This window comes from Camarhynchus parvulus, chromosome 29, assembly GCF_901933205.1.
Source record: "Camarhynchus parvulus chromosome 29, STF_HiC, whole genome shotgun sequence".
Lineage (NCBI taxonomy): Eukaryota > Metazoa > Chordata > Aves > Passeriformes > Thraupidae > Camarhynchus > Camarhynchus parvulus.
The window spans coordinates 2,340,069-2,353,894 of NC_044599.1; the positions used below are offsets into that span (position 1 = coordinate 2,340,069).

At 50.1% G+C, this 13,826-nt stretch overlaps 1 protein-coding gene across 2 annotated transcripts in view; it reads right to left on the minus strand.

Moving 5' to 3' along the window:
* The window catches only part of SLC11A2 (solute carrier family 11 member 2), a 49,281-nt gene that overhangs the window by 24,635 nt on the left and 10,820 nt on the right, over positions 1–13,826 (minus strand). For both annotated transcript variants that reach the window (XM_030967103.1, XM_030967102.1), the window contains exons 3-5: positions 10,478–10,626; positions 5,174–5,299; positions 3,093–3,212 (exon numbers count right to left, since the gene is read on the minus strand). In XM_030967103.1, coding sequence (XP_030822963.1) covers positions 3,093–3,212; positions 5,174–5,299; positions 10,478–10,626 — 395 coding nt within the window. The remainder of the gene's footprint in view (positions 1–3,092; positions 3,213–5,173; positions 5,300–10,477; positions 10,627–13,826) is intronic.

Here is a 13,826-nt window from a genome sequence, read left to right on the forward strand (position 1 = left end):
TGATCCGGGGCACCTGGGGGGAGACAAACAGGGACTGGAAAATGGGGAAAAATGGGAAAAAAAATGGGGGAAAAATGGGAAAAAAAGGGAAAAAAGGGGGAAAAAGGGGAAAAATGGGGAAAAAAGGGGAAAAAAAACCAGGGAAAATGGGGAAAAAGCCAGTGATGGCCAGCTCCACCATCAGCCACAGGATGATCCGGGGCACCTGGGGGGAGACAAACAGGGACTGGAAAATGGGGAAAATGGGAAAAAATGGGAAAAATGGGAAAAAAATGGGAAAAAATGGGAAAAAATGGGAAAAAAGGGGAAAAAATGGGAAAAAATGGGAAAAAATGGGAAAAAAAGGGGAAAAAATGGGGGAAAAAACAGGGGAAGAAATGGGGAAAAACTGGGGAAAAACCTGATGATGGCCAGCTCCACCATGAGCCACAGGATGATCTGGGGCACCTGGGGGGACAAAAAACAGGGACATGGAAATGGGGAAAAACAGGGGAAAATGGGGAAAATGGGGAGAAATGGGGAGAAATGGGGAGAAATGGGGAGAAATGGGAAAAAATAATGGGAAAAAATGGGAAAAAATGGGAAAAAATGGGAAAAAATGGGAAAAAAGCCAATGATGGCAAACTCCACCATGAGCCACAGGATGATCCGGGGCACCTGGGGGGACAAACAGGGACATGGAAATGGCGAAAACCAGGGAAAAATGGGGAAAAAATGGGAAAAAAAGAGGAAGAAAAATAGGAAAAAACAGGGTAACAAGGAAAAAAAAAAAAAAAGGAAAAAAAAAAAAAACACAGGAAAAAACCAGGGAAAACCAGGGAAAAACAATTTAAAAAAAGGAAAAAACTGGAAAAAACAAGGAAAAAATAGGGAAAACCAGGGAGGAACGAGGAACCGGGGAGGAACCAGGGGAGGAACATCATCCCGTGGTGACCCCGCGTGCAGAACGGGGTCACCGCCCTGCCCTGGGCTGGGAGGCACCCAGGGCTGCTCTGAGGTGACAGCCCAGCCCCGGTGACAACCCTGGGAGAGGGAAATGTGGGAGCTGCAGCTGTGGGGAAACCGGGAGTGAGCGTGGGGAGACATTCCAGGGCAGGGCAGGGACACCCGCCAGGCTAGGAACGCCGAAGGGCACAGGGATGGGACACCAGTGTCCCCAAAGAGACAGGGATGGGACACCAGTGTCCCCAAAGAGACAGGGATGACATCCCCAATGTCCCCACAACCACAGGGATGGGACATCCCAAATGGGACATCCCCAATGCACAGGGATGGGACATCCCCAATGTCCCCAAAGAGACAGGGATGGGACACCAGTGTCCCCAGAGAGACAGGGATGGGACATCCCAAATGGGACTTCCCCAATGCACAGGGATGGGACATCCCCAATGTCCCCACAGTCACAGGGATGGGAGATCCCGAATGTCCCTAGACAGGGATGGGACACCAATGTCCCCAAAGAGACAGAGATGGCATCCCCAATGTCCCCAAAGAGACAGGGATGGACATCCCCAATGCCCCCAAAGAGACAGGGATGGCATCCCCAATGTCCCCACAACCACAGGGATGGGACATCCCCATTATCCCTGAAGAGACAGGGATGGCATCCCAATGTCCCCAGACACAGCGATGGGACATCCCCAGCATCTCCAAAGAGACAGGGATGGGACATCCCCAATGTCCCCAAAGAGACAGGGATGGGACATCCCCAATGTCCCCAGAGAGACAGGGATGGCACATCACAAATGGGACATCCCCAAAGACACAGGGATGGCATCCCCAATGTCCCCAGAGTCAAAGGGATGGGACATCCCCAATGTCCCCAGACAGGGATGGGACATCCCAAATGGGACATCCCCAAAGACACAGGGATGGGAGATCCCCATTGTCCCCAAAGAGACAAGGATGGGACATCACAAATGTCCCCACAGCCACAGGGATGGCATCCCAATGTCCCCAGACAGGGATGGGACATCCCAAATGTCCCCACAGTCACAGGGATGGGACATCACCAACGTCCCCACACCCCTGTCTCTCATCATCATCAGATCTTCCTCATGCAAACCCAAGGAATTCCCAAGCAGGGCATGGGAGCAAGCAGGAAATGACCCAAACCCAAACCAGGTTTTGCCCTAAAGAAACGTTTCCTCACAATTCCTTGGGATTTTTCATCATTGCTGAGCTGGCAGGAGCTGAAATCCCAGATTTTATTCCTGGCTGGGAAACGCCAACATTGGGAAATGCCAACATCCCCCTGCCCCCTCCTGGTGCTGCCCAAGCCAGGGGGGCACCAGGAGAGCCTGGAACCCCCCAGGAGCTCAGGGGTCCCCTGGGACCACCAGGGACACTCCAGGGGTCACCTGCCTTCTGTCCCCACCGCCCATCTGCCCCAATCCCCCAGGACTGTCCCCAGCCCTCCATGGCACCCCTGAGCACCTGGGGCAGTGTCACCCACCCAGGTCAGCTCCCCTAAAGACCTGGGGCAGTGTCACCCACCCACCCTGATGACCCTGGGGCAGTGTCACCCACCCAGGCCAGCCCCTCAAGGACCTGGGGGAGTGTCACCCACCCGTCCTGAGGACCCTGAGGGGTGTCACTCACCCACGCCAGCCCCCTCAAAGACCTGGGGCAGTGTCACCCACCTTTCCTGAGGACCTGGGGCAGTGTCACCCACCCCATCCCAGGATTCAGGGCAGTGTCTCCCCACCCACGCCAGCCCCCCTAAGGACTGGGGGCAGTGTCACCCACCCCCCATGGGATCCTGGGGGCAGTGTCACCCCCACCCCAGCCCCCCCAAGGACCTGGGGGGTGTCACCCACCCACCCTGAGCATCTGGGGCAGTGTCACCCACCCAGGCCAGGGCCTGTCCCCACGATCTGGAGCAGCCGCGCAGTCACCCCACCCGAGCACCTGGGCAGTGTCACCCACCCCACCCCAGCCCCCTCAAGGACCTGGGGCAGTGTCACCCACCCTCCCCTGAGGATCCTGGGGCAATGTCACCCACCCACCCTGAGAATCAGGGGCAGTGTCACCCACCCACCCCACGCCCCCCGAGTACCCAGGGGTGCGTCCCCCAGGCCCCTGGCACCCACCTTGCGGTACTGCCGGTGGCACACCTCGGCCAGGTGCAGCCCCGTGACCACGCCCAGCCTCGCCGCCAGCCGCTGCAGCAGCAGCCCGATGATGGTGGCCAGCAGCAGCACCCACAGCAGCTGGGGACACACAGGGGACACACGGGGACATCAATCGGTGGGTGAGGGGACACGGGCAGCCCCAGGTCCCCCCAAACCCCACCGTGCTGGGCTGTTCAAAACCCCCAATATTGAGGAATTTGAGGGGTTCTGACCCCAGAGCTGGAGCGGGGTGGATCCAAAGGGACACAAAGCTAGGATCCTGCTCCCCCTCCTCTCTGGGACAGCCCCAATGTCCCCAGACACAGGGACACGCCAAACGGGACATCCCAAATGTCCCCAGACACAGGGATGAGACATCCCCAATGTCCCCACAACTACATGGATGGGACATTCCCAATGGGAGGTCCCAAATGGGAGATCCCAAATGGGAGATCCTAAATGTCCCCACAGCCACAGGGATGGGAGATCCCCAATGTCCCCACAGGGATGGGACACCCCAAATGTCCCCACAGCCACAGGGATGGGAGATCCCAAATGGGAGGTCCCAAATGTCCCCACAGCCACATCCCCAATGTCCCCACAGGGATAGGACATCCCCAATGTCCCCACAACTACATGGATGGGACATTCCCAGTGGGAGATCCCAAATGGGAGATCCCAAATGGGAGATCCCAAATGGGAGATCCCAAATGTCCCCACAGCCACATGGATTGGAGAACCCCAGTGGGAGATCCCAAATGGGAGATCCTAAATGGGAGATCCTAAATGGGAGATCCTAAATGGCCCCACAATCACAGGGATGGGAGATCCCAAATGACCCCACAGGGATGGCACACCCTAAATGTCCCCCCAGCCCCAGGGATGGGAGGCCCATGGGATCCCAAATGGAGATCCCCTAAATGGCCCCACAACCACAGGGATGGGAGATCCCAAACGACCCCACAGGGATGGCACACCCTAAATGTCCCCCCAGCCCCAGGGATGGGAGAGCCCCAGTGGGAGATCCTAAATGGGAGATCCTAAATGGGAGATCCTAAATGGGAGATCCCAATGTCCCCGCAGGGATGGGAGATCCAACCCACAGGGATGGGACACCCCAAATGTCCCCACAGCCCCAGGGATGGGACATCCCAAATGGGAGATCCCAAATGTCCCCACAGCCACAGGGATGGGAGAGCCCAAATGGGAGTTCCCAAATGGGAAATCCTAAATGGGAGAGCCCAAATGGGAGATCCCAAATGGGAAATCCTAAATGGGAGTTCCCAAATGGGAGGTCCCAAATGTCCCCACAGCCACAGGGATGGGAGATCCCAAATGCCCCCACAGGAATGGGACATCCCAAATGTCCCCATAACCACAGGGATGGGACATTTCCAAATGTCCCCACAGACTCAGGGATGGGAGATCCTGAATGGGAAAACCCAAACGTCCCCACAGGGATGGGAGATCCCAAACGACCCCAAAGGGATGGGATATCCCAAATGTCCCCAAAGGGATGGGACATCCCCAATGTCCCCCCAGCCCTTCCCAGTGCACAGGGATAGGACATCCCAAATGGGCCATCCCAAACGGGACATCCCAAATGTCCCCACAGGGATGGGACATCCCAAATGGGACATCCCCAATGTCCCCACAGCCACAGGGATGGGAGATCCCAAATGGGACATCCCCAATGTCCCCGCAGCACAGGGATGGGCCATCCCCAATGGGCCATCCCAAATGGGACATCCCAAATGTCCCCCGTCACAGGGATGGGACATCCCAAATGTGAGATCCCAAATGTCCCCACAGGGATGGGCCATCCCCAATGGGCCATCCCAAACGAGACATCCCAAATGTCCCCAGTCACAGGGATGGGACATCCCAAATGTGAGATCCCAAATGGGGCATTCCCCAATGTCCCAACAGCCCCAGGGATGGGACACCCCCAATGGGCCATCCCCAGTGTCCCCCAGCCCCAGGGATGGCACCCCACACCCTCCGGGTGCTCCCAGCCCCCCGTGGGACATCGCTGGTGACATTTTGGGGTCCCTGCCCACCTTGAAGCCAGCCACCGCCCCTGACTGCAGGTCAGACTCGATGTTCCCGGGGTCCAGGTAGGCGATGCTCATCAGGAAGCCCGGCCCCGTGAACGCCCACAGCTTGCGGAAGCTGAAGCAGGAGTGCTGCAGGAGGGACACAAATTAACCGGTAATTAATTAATCCCCTCATTGGCACCCAACAGGGGTCTCCCTGAGCCAGGTCTCCATGAGCACTTGGAGATTTGTATCACATTTGAGATAGATCAGCTACTTCAGATGGATAAAATCAGCAGTGTGGTGGTGTTGGAAACAAAAAGTTTTAAATAAAAGGCAAAATAACAAAGCTCCTTATAGAGAAAAACTGAGCTTGGTGCAAGAGGGGAAAAAAATGAACTCCACTGATGTAAGGGTCTCCCTGAGCCAGGTTATGTAAGCTTTTGGTGATTTATTTCACACCAAAGATAGCTCAGCTACTTCAGATGGATAAAATCAGCAGTGCTGGAAACAGGAAATTTTAAATAAAAGGCAAAATAACAAAGCTCCTTATAGAGAAAAACTGAGTTTGGTGCAAGAGGGGAAAAACCAAACTCCACTGATGTAAAGGTCTCTTCGAGCCAGGTCTCATAAGCTTTTGGAGATTTGTATCACATTTGAGATAGCTCAGCTACTTCAGATGGATAAAATCAGCAGTGTGGTGGTGTTGGAAACAAAAAGTTTTAAATAAAAAGCAAAATAGCAAAGCTCCCTATAGAGAAAAACTGAGTTTGGTGCAAGAGGGGAAAAAAATGAACTCCACTGATGTAAGGGTCTCCCTGAGCCAGGTCATGTAAGCTTTTGGTGATTTATTTCACACCAAAGATAGCTCAGCTACTTCAGATGGATAAAATCAGCAGTGGTGGTGTTGGAAACAAAAGTTTTAAATAAAAAGCAAAATAGCAAAGCTCCTTATAGAGAAAAACTGAGTTTGGTGCAAGAGGGGAAAAAACCAAACTCCATGATGTAAGGGTCTCTGCGAGCCAGGTCTCATAAGCTCTTGGAGATTTGTATCACATTTGAGATAGCTCAGCTGCCTTAGATGGTATAAAATCAGCAGGATGGCTTCTGTGGTGGTGTTGGAAACAGAAAAGTTTTAATAAAAGGCAAAATAACAAAACTCTTTATAGAGAGAACCCGAGGTCCTTGCCCCTGGTAAAACACCCCACAAAAGCAATCAGTTCCTTTGTTCTCTTCTTTTTCTAGTGAATTGCTCAGGTGGGACTTTTTGGTTCCTGTCCAATTGGCTCTCCTTAAATTTGAGGTGAAGTCCCTCAGGTCCTATGAGGCATCTCCTTTGCTAACTGAGGAAAGAAACCTCGGGGCTTTTTTTTAGGAGACAAAGGATCATTTGGTCACTCCCAACAAGAGGCACATTGCTGTGAGAGCCCAGCCAGGGGCTCAGCCTGCTCCTAAACGCCCCCCAAAGTCTGCAGGGCTGTAAAACCAAACCAGGCCATGATCTGGCCTGCAGGGCCCAGACCAGGCCCTCATCCTCTCCAGGGCTGTAAAACCAAACCAGGCCCCGATCTCATCCTCTGCAGGGCTGTAAAACCAAACCAGGCCATGATCTGGCCTGTAGGGCCCAGACCAGGCCCTCTCATCCTCTCCAGGGCTGTAAAACCAAACCAGGCCCTGATCTCATCCTCTGCAGGGCTGTAAAACCAAACCAGGCCCTGATCTCATCCTCTGCAGGGCTGTAAAACCAAACCAGGCCATGATCTGGCCTGTAGGGCCCAGACCAGGCCCTCATCCCTCCAGGGCTGTAAAACCAAACTATTCCCTCATCTCACCCTAAACCCAGCCTGATCCTGAGCCCAGCCCAAAGCTGGGATGGATGGGCCCAGTCTGGGCTGTCCCCAGAGCCAAGGTGACACCCATGGAGCCCCAGGGGGAAGCAGGACCCTCCCCAAGGGCATCGGGGACAGGGGGACACAGGGGACAGTGTCACGAGCCCAGCCACAGCTCCCACTCCCTGATAAGGGACACAAAGGGCCCGGGTCCCTCCCTGAGCTCTGCCAAGGCCCTTCCCTGCCCTTTGGCTGCTCCAAATCCCCTGGGATCAATCATTAACACACCTGGGGCCCCGCAGCCCCCAGACCATGGCAGACATCTCCCCCCTCCCAGTCATTCCCAGTGCAGGCTGGAAGGGGAACTGGAGCCCCTGGGAGTGACTCAGGAGGGGCTGAGGCTGATTTTTCCAGCAGGAAATGACCCAGCCTAAACCAGGTTTTGCCCTTAAAGAAACCTTTGCTCACAACTCCTTGTGATTTTTCATCATTGCTGAGCTGGCAGGAGCTGAAATGCCAGATTTTATTCCTGGCTGGGAAATGCCAACATTGGGAAATGCCAACATCCCCCTGCTCCCTCCTTGTGCTGCCCAAACCAGGGGGGCACCAGGAGAGCCTGAAACCCACCAGGAGCACAGGGATGGGACACCCCAAATGTCCCCAATGTCCCCAATGTCCCCATAGTGATGGGAGATCCCCAGTGTCCCCAAAGCCACAGGTATGGGACACCCCAATGTCCCCACAGGGATGGGACACCCCAAATGTCCCCAATGTCCCCACAGGGATGGGACACCCCCAATGTCCCCACAGCCCCTGTCTCTCATCATCATCAGATCTTCGTTAGCAAACCCAAGGAATTCCCAAGCAGGGCAGGGAGCAAGCAGGAAATGACACAAAACCAAAGCAGGTTTTGCCCCAAAATCTGTTTCTTCACAATTGCTTGGGATTTTTCAGCATTGCTGAAATCCCTGTGAAATGCCAGATTTTACTGCTGGCTGGGAAATGCCAACATTGGGAAATGCCAACATTGGGAAATGCCAACATTGGGAAATGCCAACATCCCCCTGCTCCCTCCTGGTGCTGCCCAAGTCAGGGGGGCACCAGGAGAGCCTGAAACCCCCCAGGAGCACAGGGATGGGACACCCCAAATGTCCCCAATGTCCCCACAGGGATGGGACACCCCAATGTCCCCACACGGATGGGAGATCCCAAATGGCCCCAAAGCCACAGGGATGGGACACCCCAAATGTCCCCAATGTCCCCACACGGATGGGACACCCCAATGGCCCCACAGGGATGGGAGATCCCAAATGTCCCCACAGGGATGGGACACCCAAATGTCCCCAATGTCCCCACACGGATGGGACCCCCAATGGCCCCAGGGATGGGAGATCCCAAATGTCCCCACACGGGATGGGACATCCCAAATGGCCCCAGGGATGGGACATTCCCCAGTGTCCCCAAAGCCACAGGGATGGGAGATCTGGGAGATCTCAAATCTCCTCACAGCCACAGGGATGGGACACCCCATGAGGAGCACCCCATCTATGCCAAGGCCTTTTGCTGCTCTTTGGCTGCTCCCAACCCCTGGGATCCATCATTAACACACCCCCAGACCACGGCAGACCCCTCCCCTGCCCCAGAGGTTCCCAGTGCAGGCTGGAAGGGGAACTGGAGCCCTGGGAGTGACTCAGGGGGGCTGAAATCGGGGTCTCCTCCAGCCCGGTCTCACGAGCTCTTGGGGATTTATTTCACACCCGAGATAGCTCAGCAACCTCAGAAGGCATAAAATCAGCAGGATGGCTTCTGTGGCAGCGTTGGAAACAAAAAAAGTTTTAATAAAAGGCAAAATAACAAAGCTCTTTAGAGAGAAAAACTGAGCCAGGTGCAAAAGGTCCTTGCCCCTGGTAAAACACCCCCACAAAAACAATTAATTTCTTTGTCCTCTTCTTTTTCTAATCAATTGCTTAAGCAAAACTTTTTGGCTTCTGTCTAATTAGCTATCCTTAAGTTTGAAGTAAAGTCCCCCAAGTCCTACAAAATGTCTTTTCACCTAATTAAAAAGAGAAACTTCAAAACTTATTTCCTTTTTAAAAAGACAAAAGATAGTTTTGTCACTCCATCAACAAAAACCACATTCCTGTAACACCCCAGACAGGGGCTCAGCCTGCTCCATAACCTCATCCCAAATCCTGCAGGGATTGTTTATAAAAAAATAGTTTTATCTATATAAACTATATAAAACTGTAAATGCCATTTCCCATCACAATTATATATACACAATATATCACAGCACATAACTAGATATGTATATTTTATATGGAACTATAAAAGATAGTTTTATCTATATAAACTATATAAAACTGTAAATGCCATTTCCCATCACAACTATATATACACAATATATCACAACACATAACTAGATATGTATATTTTATATGGAACTATAAAATTTTTTATTTTTTTTTTTTTATATATAATAAAAATATAAATTAAATTTTTTTTTTTCAAATTATATATAACAATATATAAGATATATGTTTTTTATCTATATAAATTTTATCTTTCTTTCTACTATATATAAATATCTTTATGTCACCCATCAACAAAAACCACATTCCTGTAACACCCCAGACAGGGGCTCAGCCTGCTCCCTAAGCCCATCCCAAATTTTGCAGGGATAGTTTATAAAAAGATAGTTTTTTCTATATAAATTATATATAACTGTAAATGCCATTTCCTATCACAACTATATATACACAATATACCACAACACATAACTAGATATGTATATTTTATATGGAACTATAAAAGATGGTTTTGTCACTCCATCAACAAAAACCACATTCCTGTAACACCCCAGGCAGGGGCTCAGCCTGCTCCCTAAGCCCATCCCAAATCCTGCAGGGATTGTTTATAAAAATATATATAGTTTATATAGATAAAACTAACTGTAAATGCCATTTCCCATCACAACTATATATACACAATATATCACAACACATAACTAGATATGTATATTTTATATGGAACTATAAAAGATGGTTTTTCAACAACCACATCCACGGCAGCTCCCTCTCCAGCCATGCAGGTTGTATTATATAAACTATATATAACTGTAAATGCCATTTCCTATCACAATTATATATACACAATATACCACGACACATAACTAGATATGTATATTTTTTATGGAACTATAAAAGATAGTTTTGTCACTCCATCCACAAAAACCACATTCCTGTAACACCCCAGGCAGGGGCTCAGCCTGCTCCCTAAGCCCATCCCAAATTTTGCAGGTATAGTTTATAAAAAGATCGTTTTTTCTATATAAACCATATATAACTGTAAGTGCCATTTCCCATCACACTGCAACACATAACTAGATATGTATATTTTATATGGAACTATAAAAGATGGTTTTGTCACTCCATCAACACAAACCACATTCCTAGAGGAGTCTGAGGCAGATTTTTCCAGCAGGGTTTTCCCCACTCACCGTCTCATCCTCAGGGATGGGGATCTTGCTGTCGAAGTAGGTGCTGAAGGGCTCCCCCTCCTCAGCCTCGGGGGGCTGCAGGGGGCTCCTGCTGCTGGAGATGGTGCTGAGCACCCCCCCGAGCCCCCCGGGCTCCCCAGAGACTTCCTCTGCAGGGACAGAGAACACGAGATCAACATCAGAGAAAATTCGGGGGGTCAGAAACAAAGTCAGGCGGGGTAACCCCTGGGGAATGTTAAAGCTCAGCCCAGGGGGATGTCAGGCCTTGTGTTTGCTGGGTCAGGTGAAACTGCAGCTGTGAAGTCAGTGTATGATAAATAATATAATTGTTAGATATAATTATTGTGTAAAGAATCGTGAGAAACTGTGTCAGGGGTTTGAGGGGGATCATGAGAAATCCACACTTGGATGAAATCAATGTGTACAACACAACAATGTAACCTTAATAATTAAATTATATAATGATAGAATAGAAAACTGTACCTGTGTAGTCAGTGTATGATAAATAATATAATTATTAAATATAATTATTGTTTAAAGAATCATGAGAAACTGTGTTAGGGGTTTGAGGGGGATCATGAGAAATCCACACTTGGATGAAATCAATGTGTACAATACAACAATGTAACCTTAATAATTAAATTATATAATGATAGAATAGAAAACTGTACCTGTGTAATCAGTATATGATAAATAATATAATTATTAATTATTGTTTAAAGAATCGTGAGAAACTGTGTTAGGGGTTTGAGGGGAATCATGAGAAATCCACGCTTGGATGAAATCAATGTGTACAACACAACAATGTAACCTTAATAATTAATATTTGAATTACATAATGATAGAATAGAAAACTGTACCTGTGTAATCAGTATATGATAAATAATATAATTGTTAGATATAATTATTGTTTAAAGAATCGTGAGAAACTGTGTTAGGGGTTTGAGGGGATCACCAAATCAATCACCATTGATTTCATCCAAGCAAGAAATCCCTGCTTGGATGAAATCGATGTATACAACAGAACAATGTCAGTTTAATAATTGATATTTAAATTATATAATGATAGAATATATATACATTAAAAAAAAAGTTCAGCTCAAAATGTCGGGTCAGATTTGGGTCTGTATCCCTGACACTCAGAGCTCTTCAATAAAAGCACTGCAGGTGCTATAAAATCATAATCAATAATAATCAATAATAATAATAATAATCAATCAACCAATAATCATTCTGTGATTTTGTGCTCCCGAACACCAACAGAGGGACAGTGAGCAGCCCTGCAGGGACAAAGGTCTGACAGGAGCCCCACAAGCCAGCACAGCTGATGATTAATTTATCACTAATTAAGTGATAAAGAGGTAATTGAATTAAAACACCCCACACTGCACCTCTGGGAATCTCCTCTCCCTCCTGGGATTTATTTATTCCAGGGAATTTTTAAAAAACCCATCCTGGGGCTGATGTGGAGCGGTGGAGGAGCAGCATCCCCGAATGATTAATGATTAATTAATGATTAATGTGGATGAGCCAGATCCCGGAGAGGGCTGGGGCTGCTCCTGCAGCTCCACCGCAGCCTCTCCTGCTGGATCCCAGGGAATCTGGGGCACCCAGGGCAGGGAGGGACGGCCCAGCAGGGTCAGCCTGAGAGCTCCAGGGCTTCCAGAGGTGAGGGGCGCGGAGAGGGAGCAGGGCCAGCCCTGCGGGACCCCACATCCCCAATCCCCATATTCCCACACATTCCACATCCCCATATTCCCATATCCCCATATTCCACATCCCCATATTCCTAATTCCCATATTCCACATTCCCATATTCCACATCCCCACATTTCCACATCCCCATATTCCCAATTCCCATATTCCCACATTCCTAATTCCCATATTCCACATCCCCATATTCCCAATTCCCACATCCCCATATTCCACATCCCCATATTCCCAATTCCCATATCCCCAATTCCCATATTCCACATCCCCACATTCCCATATTCCCAATTCCTACATATTCCACATCCCCACATCCCCATATTCCCATATTCCACATCCCCACATTCCCATATTCCCACATTCCCATATTCCCACATTCCCATATCCCCACATCTCCCATATCCCCACATTCCCATATTCCCCAATTCCCACATTCCCATATTCCCAATTCCCATATTCCCAATTCCCACATCCCCAATTCCCACATTCCCATATTCCCAATTCCCATATTCCCACATTCCCACCCTCTGCCCCACCACCACCAGCAAAATCTCCATCCCGTGCTCTCTCCCAGTCCCTCACAACCCCACAGAACCCCACAGAATCCCTCACTCTGTCCCAGTCCCATGCAATCCCTCACAATCCCACACCCTCTCCCAATCCTATACAATTCCACAGAACCCCACACTCTCTCCCAATCCCATACTCAACCCCACACTCTCTCCCAGTCCCACACAATCCCATATTCTCTCCCAAACCCACAAAATCCCACACTCTCTTCCAATTCTATACAATCCCTTCCTATCTCCTAATCCCAGTCCCATACTCGATCCCATACTCTCCCCAAATCCCACACAACCCCACACAGTCCCACACTCTCTCCCAGCCCTATACAATCCCATATTCTCTCTCAATCCTGCACAACTCCACACCCTCTCCCCACACAGTCCCACACTCTCTCTCAATCCTATACTCGACCCCACACTCTCTCCCAGTCCCTCACAACCCCACAGAGCCCCACACTCTCTCCCAACCCCATACAACCCCACACTCTCCCAACCCCATACTCGATCCCATACTCTCCCCAAATCCCACACTCTCTCCCGATCCCCAACAATCCCACACAACCCCAGACTCTCTCCCCACACAATCCCACACTCTCTTCTATTCCCACATAACCCCACACAACCCCATTCTCTCACTCGCTCCCAATCCCACACAACCCCACACAGCCCCACACTCTCTCCCAGTCCCACACTCGACCCCACACTCTCTCCCAATCCTATACAATCCTGCACAACCCCACACTCTCCCCCAATCCTATAAAACCCCACACAGCCCCACACTCTCTCCCAGTCCCACACTGACCCCACACTCTCTCCCAATCCTATACAATCCTGCACAACCCCACACTCTCCCCCAATCCTACAAAACCCCACACAATTCCAGGCTCTCTCCCAATCCTACACTCAATCCCACACTCTCTCCTAACCCCACACAACTCCACACTCCCAATCCTATAAAACCCCACACAACCCCACACTCTCTCCCAGTTCACACAGCCCCACACTCTCTCCCAATCCTATAAAACCCCACACTCTCTCCTAACCCCACACAGCCCCACACTCTCTTCCAGTCC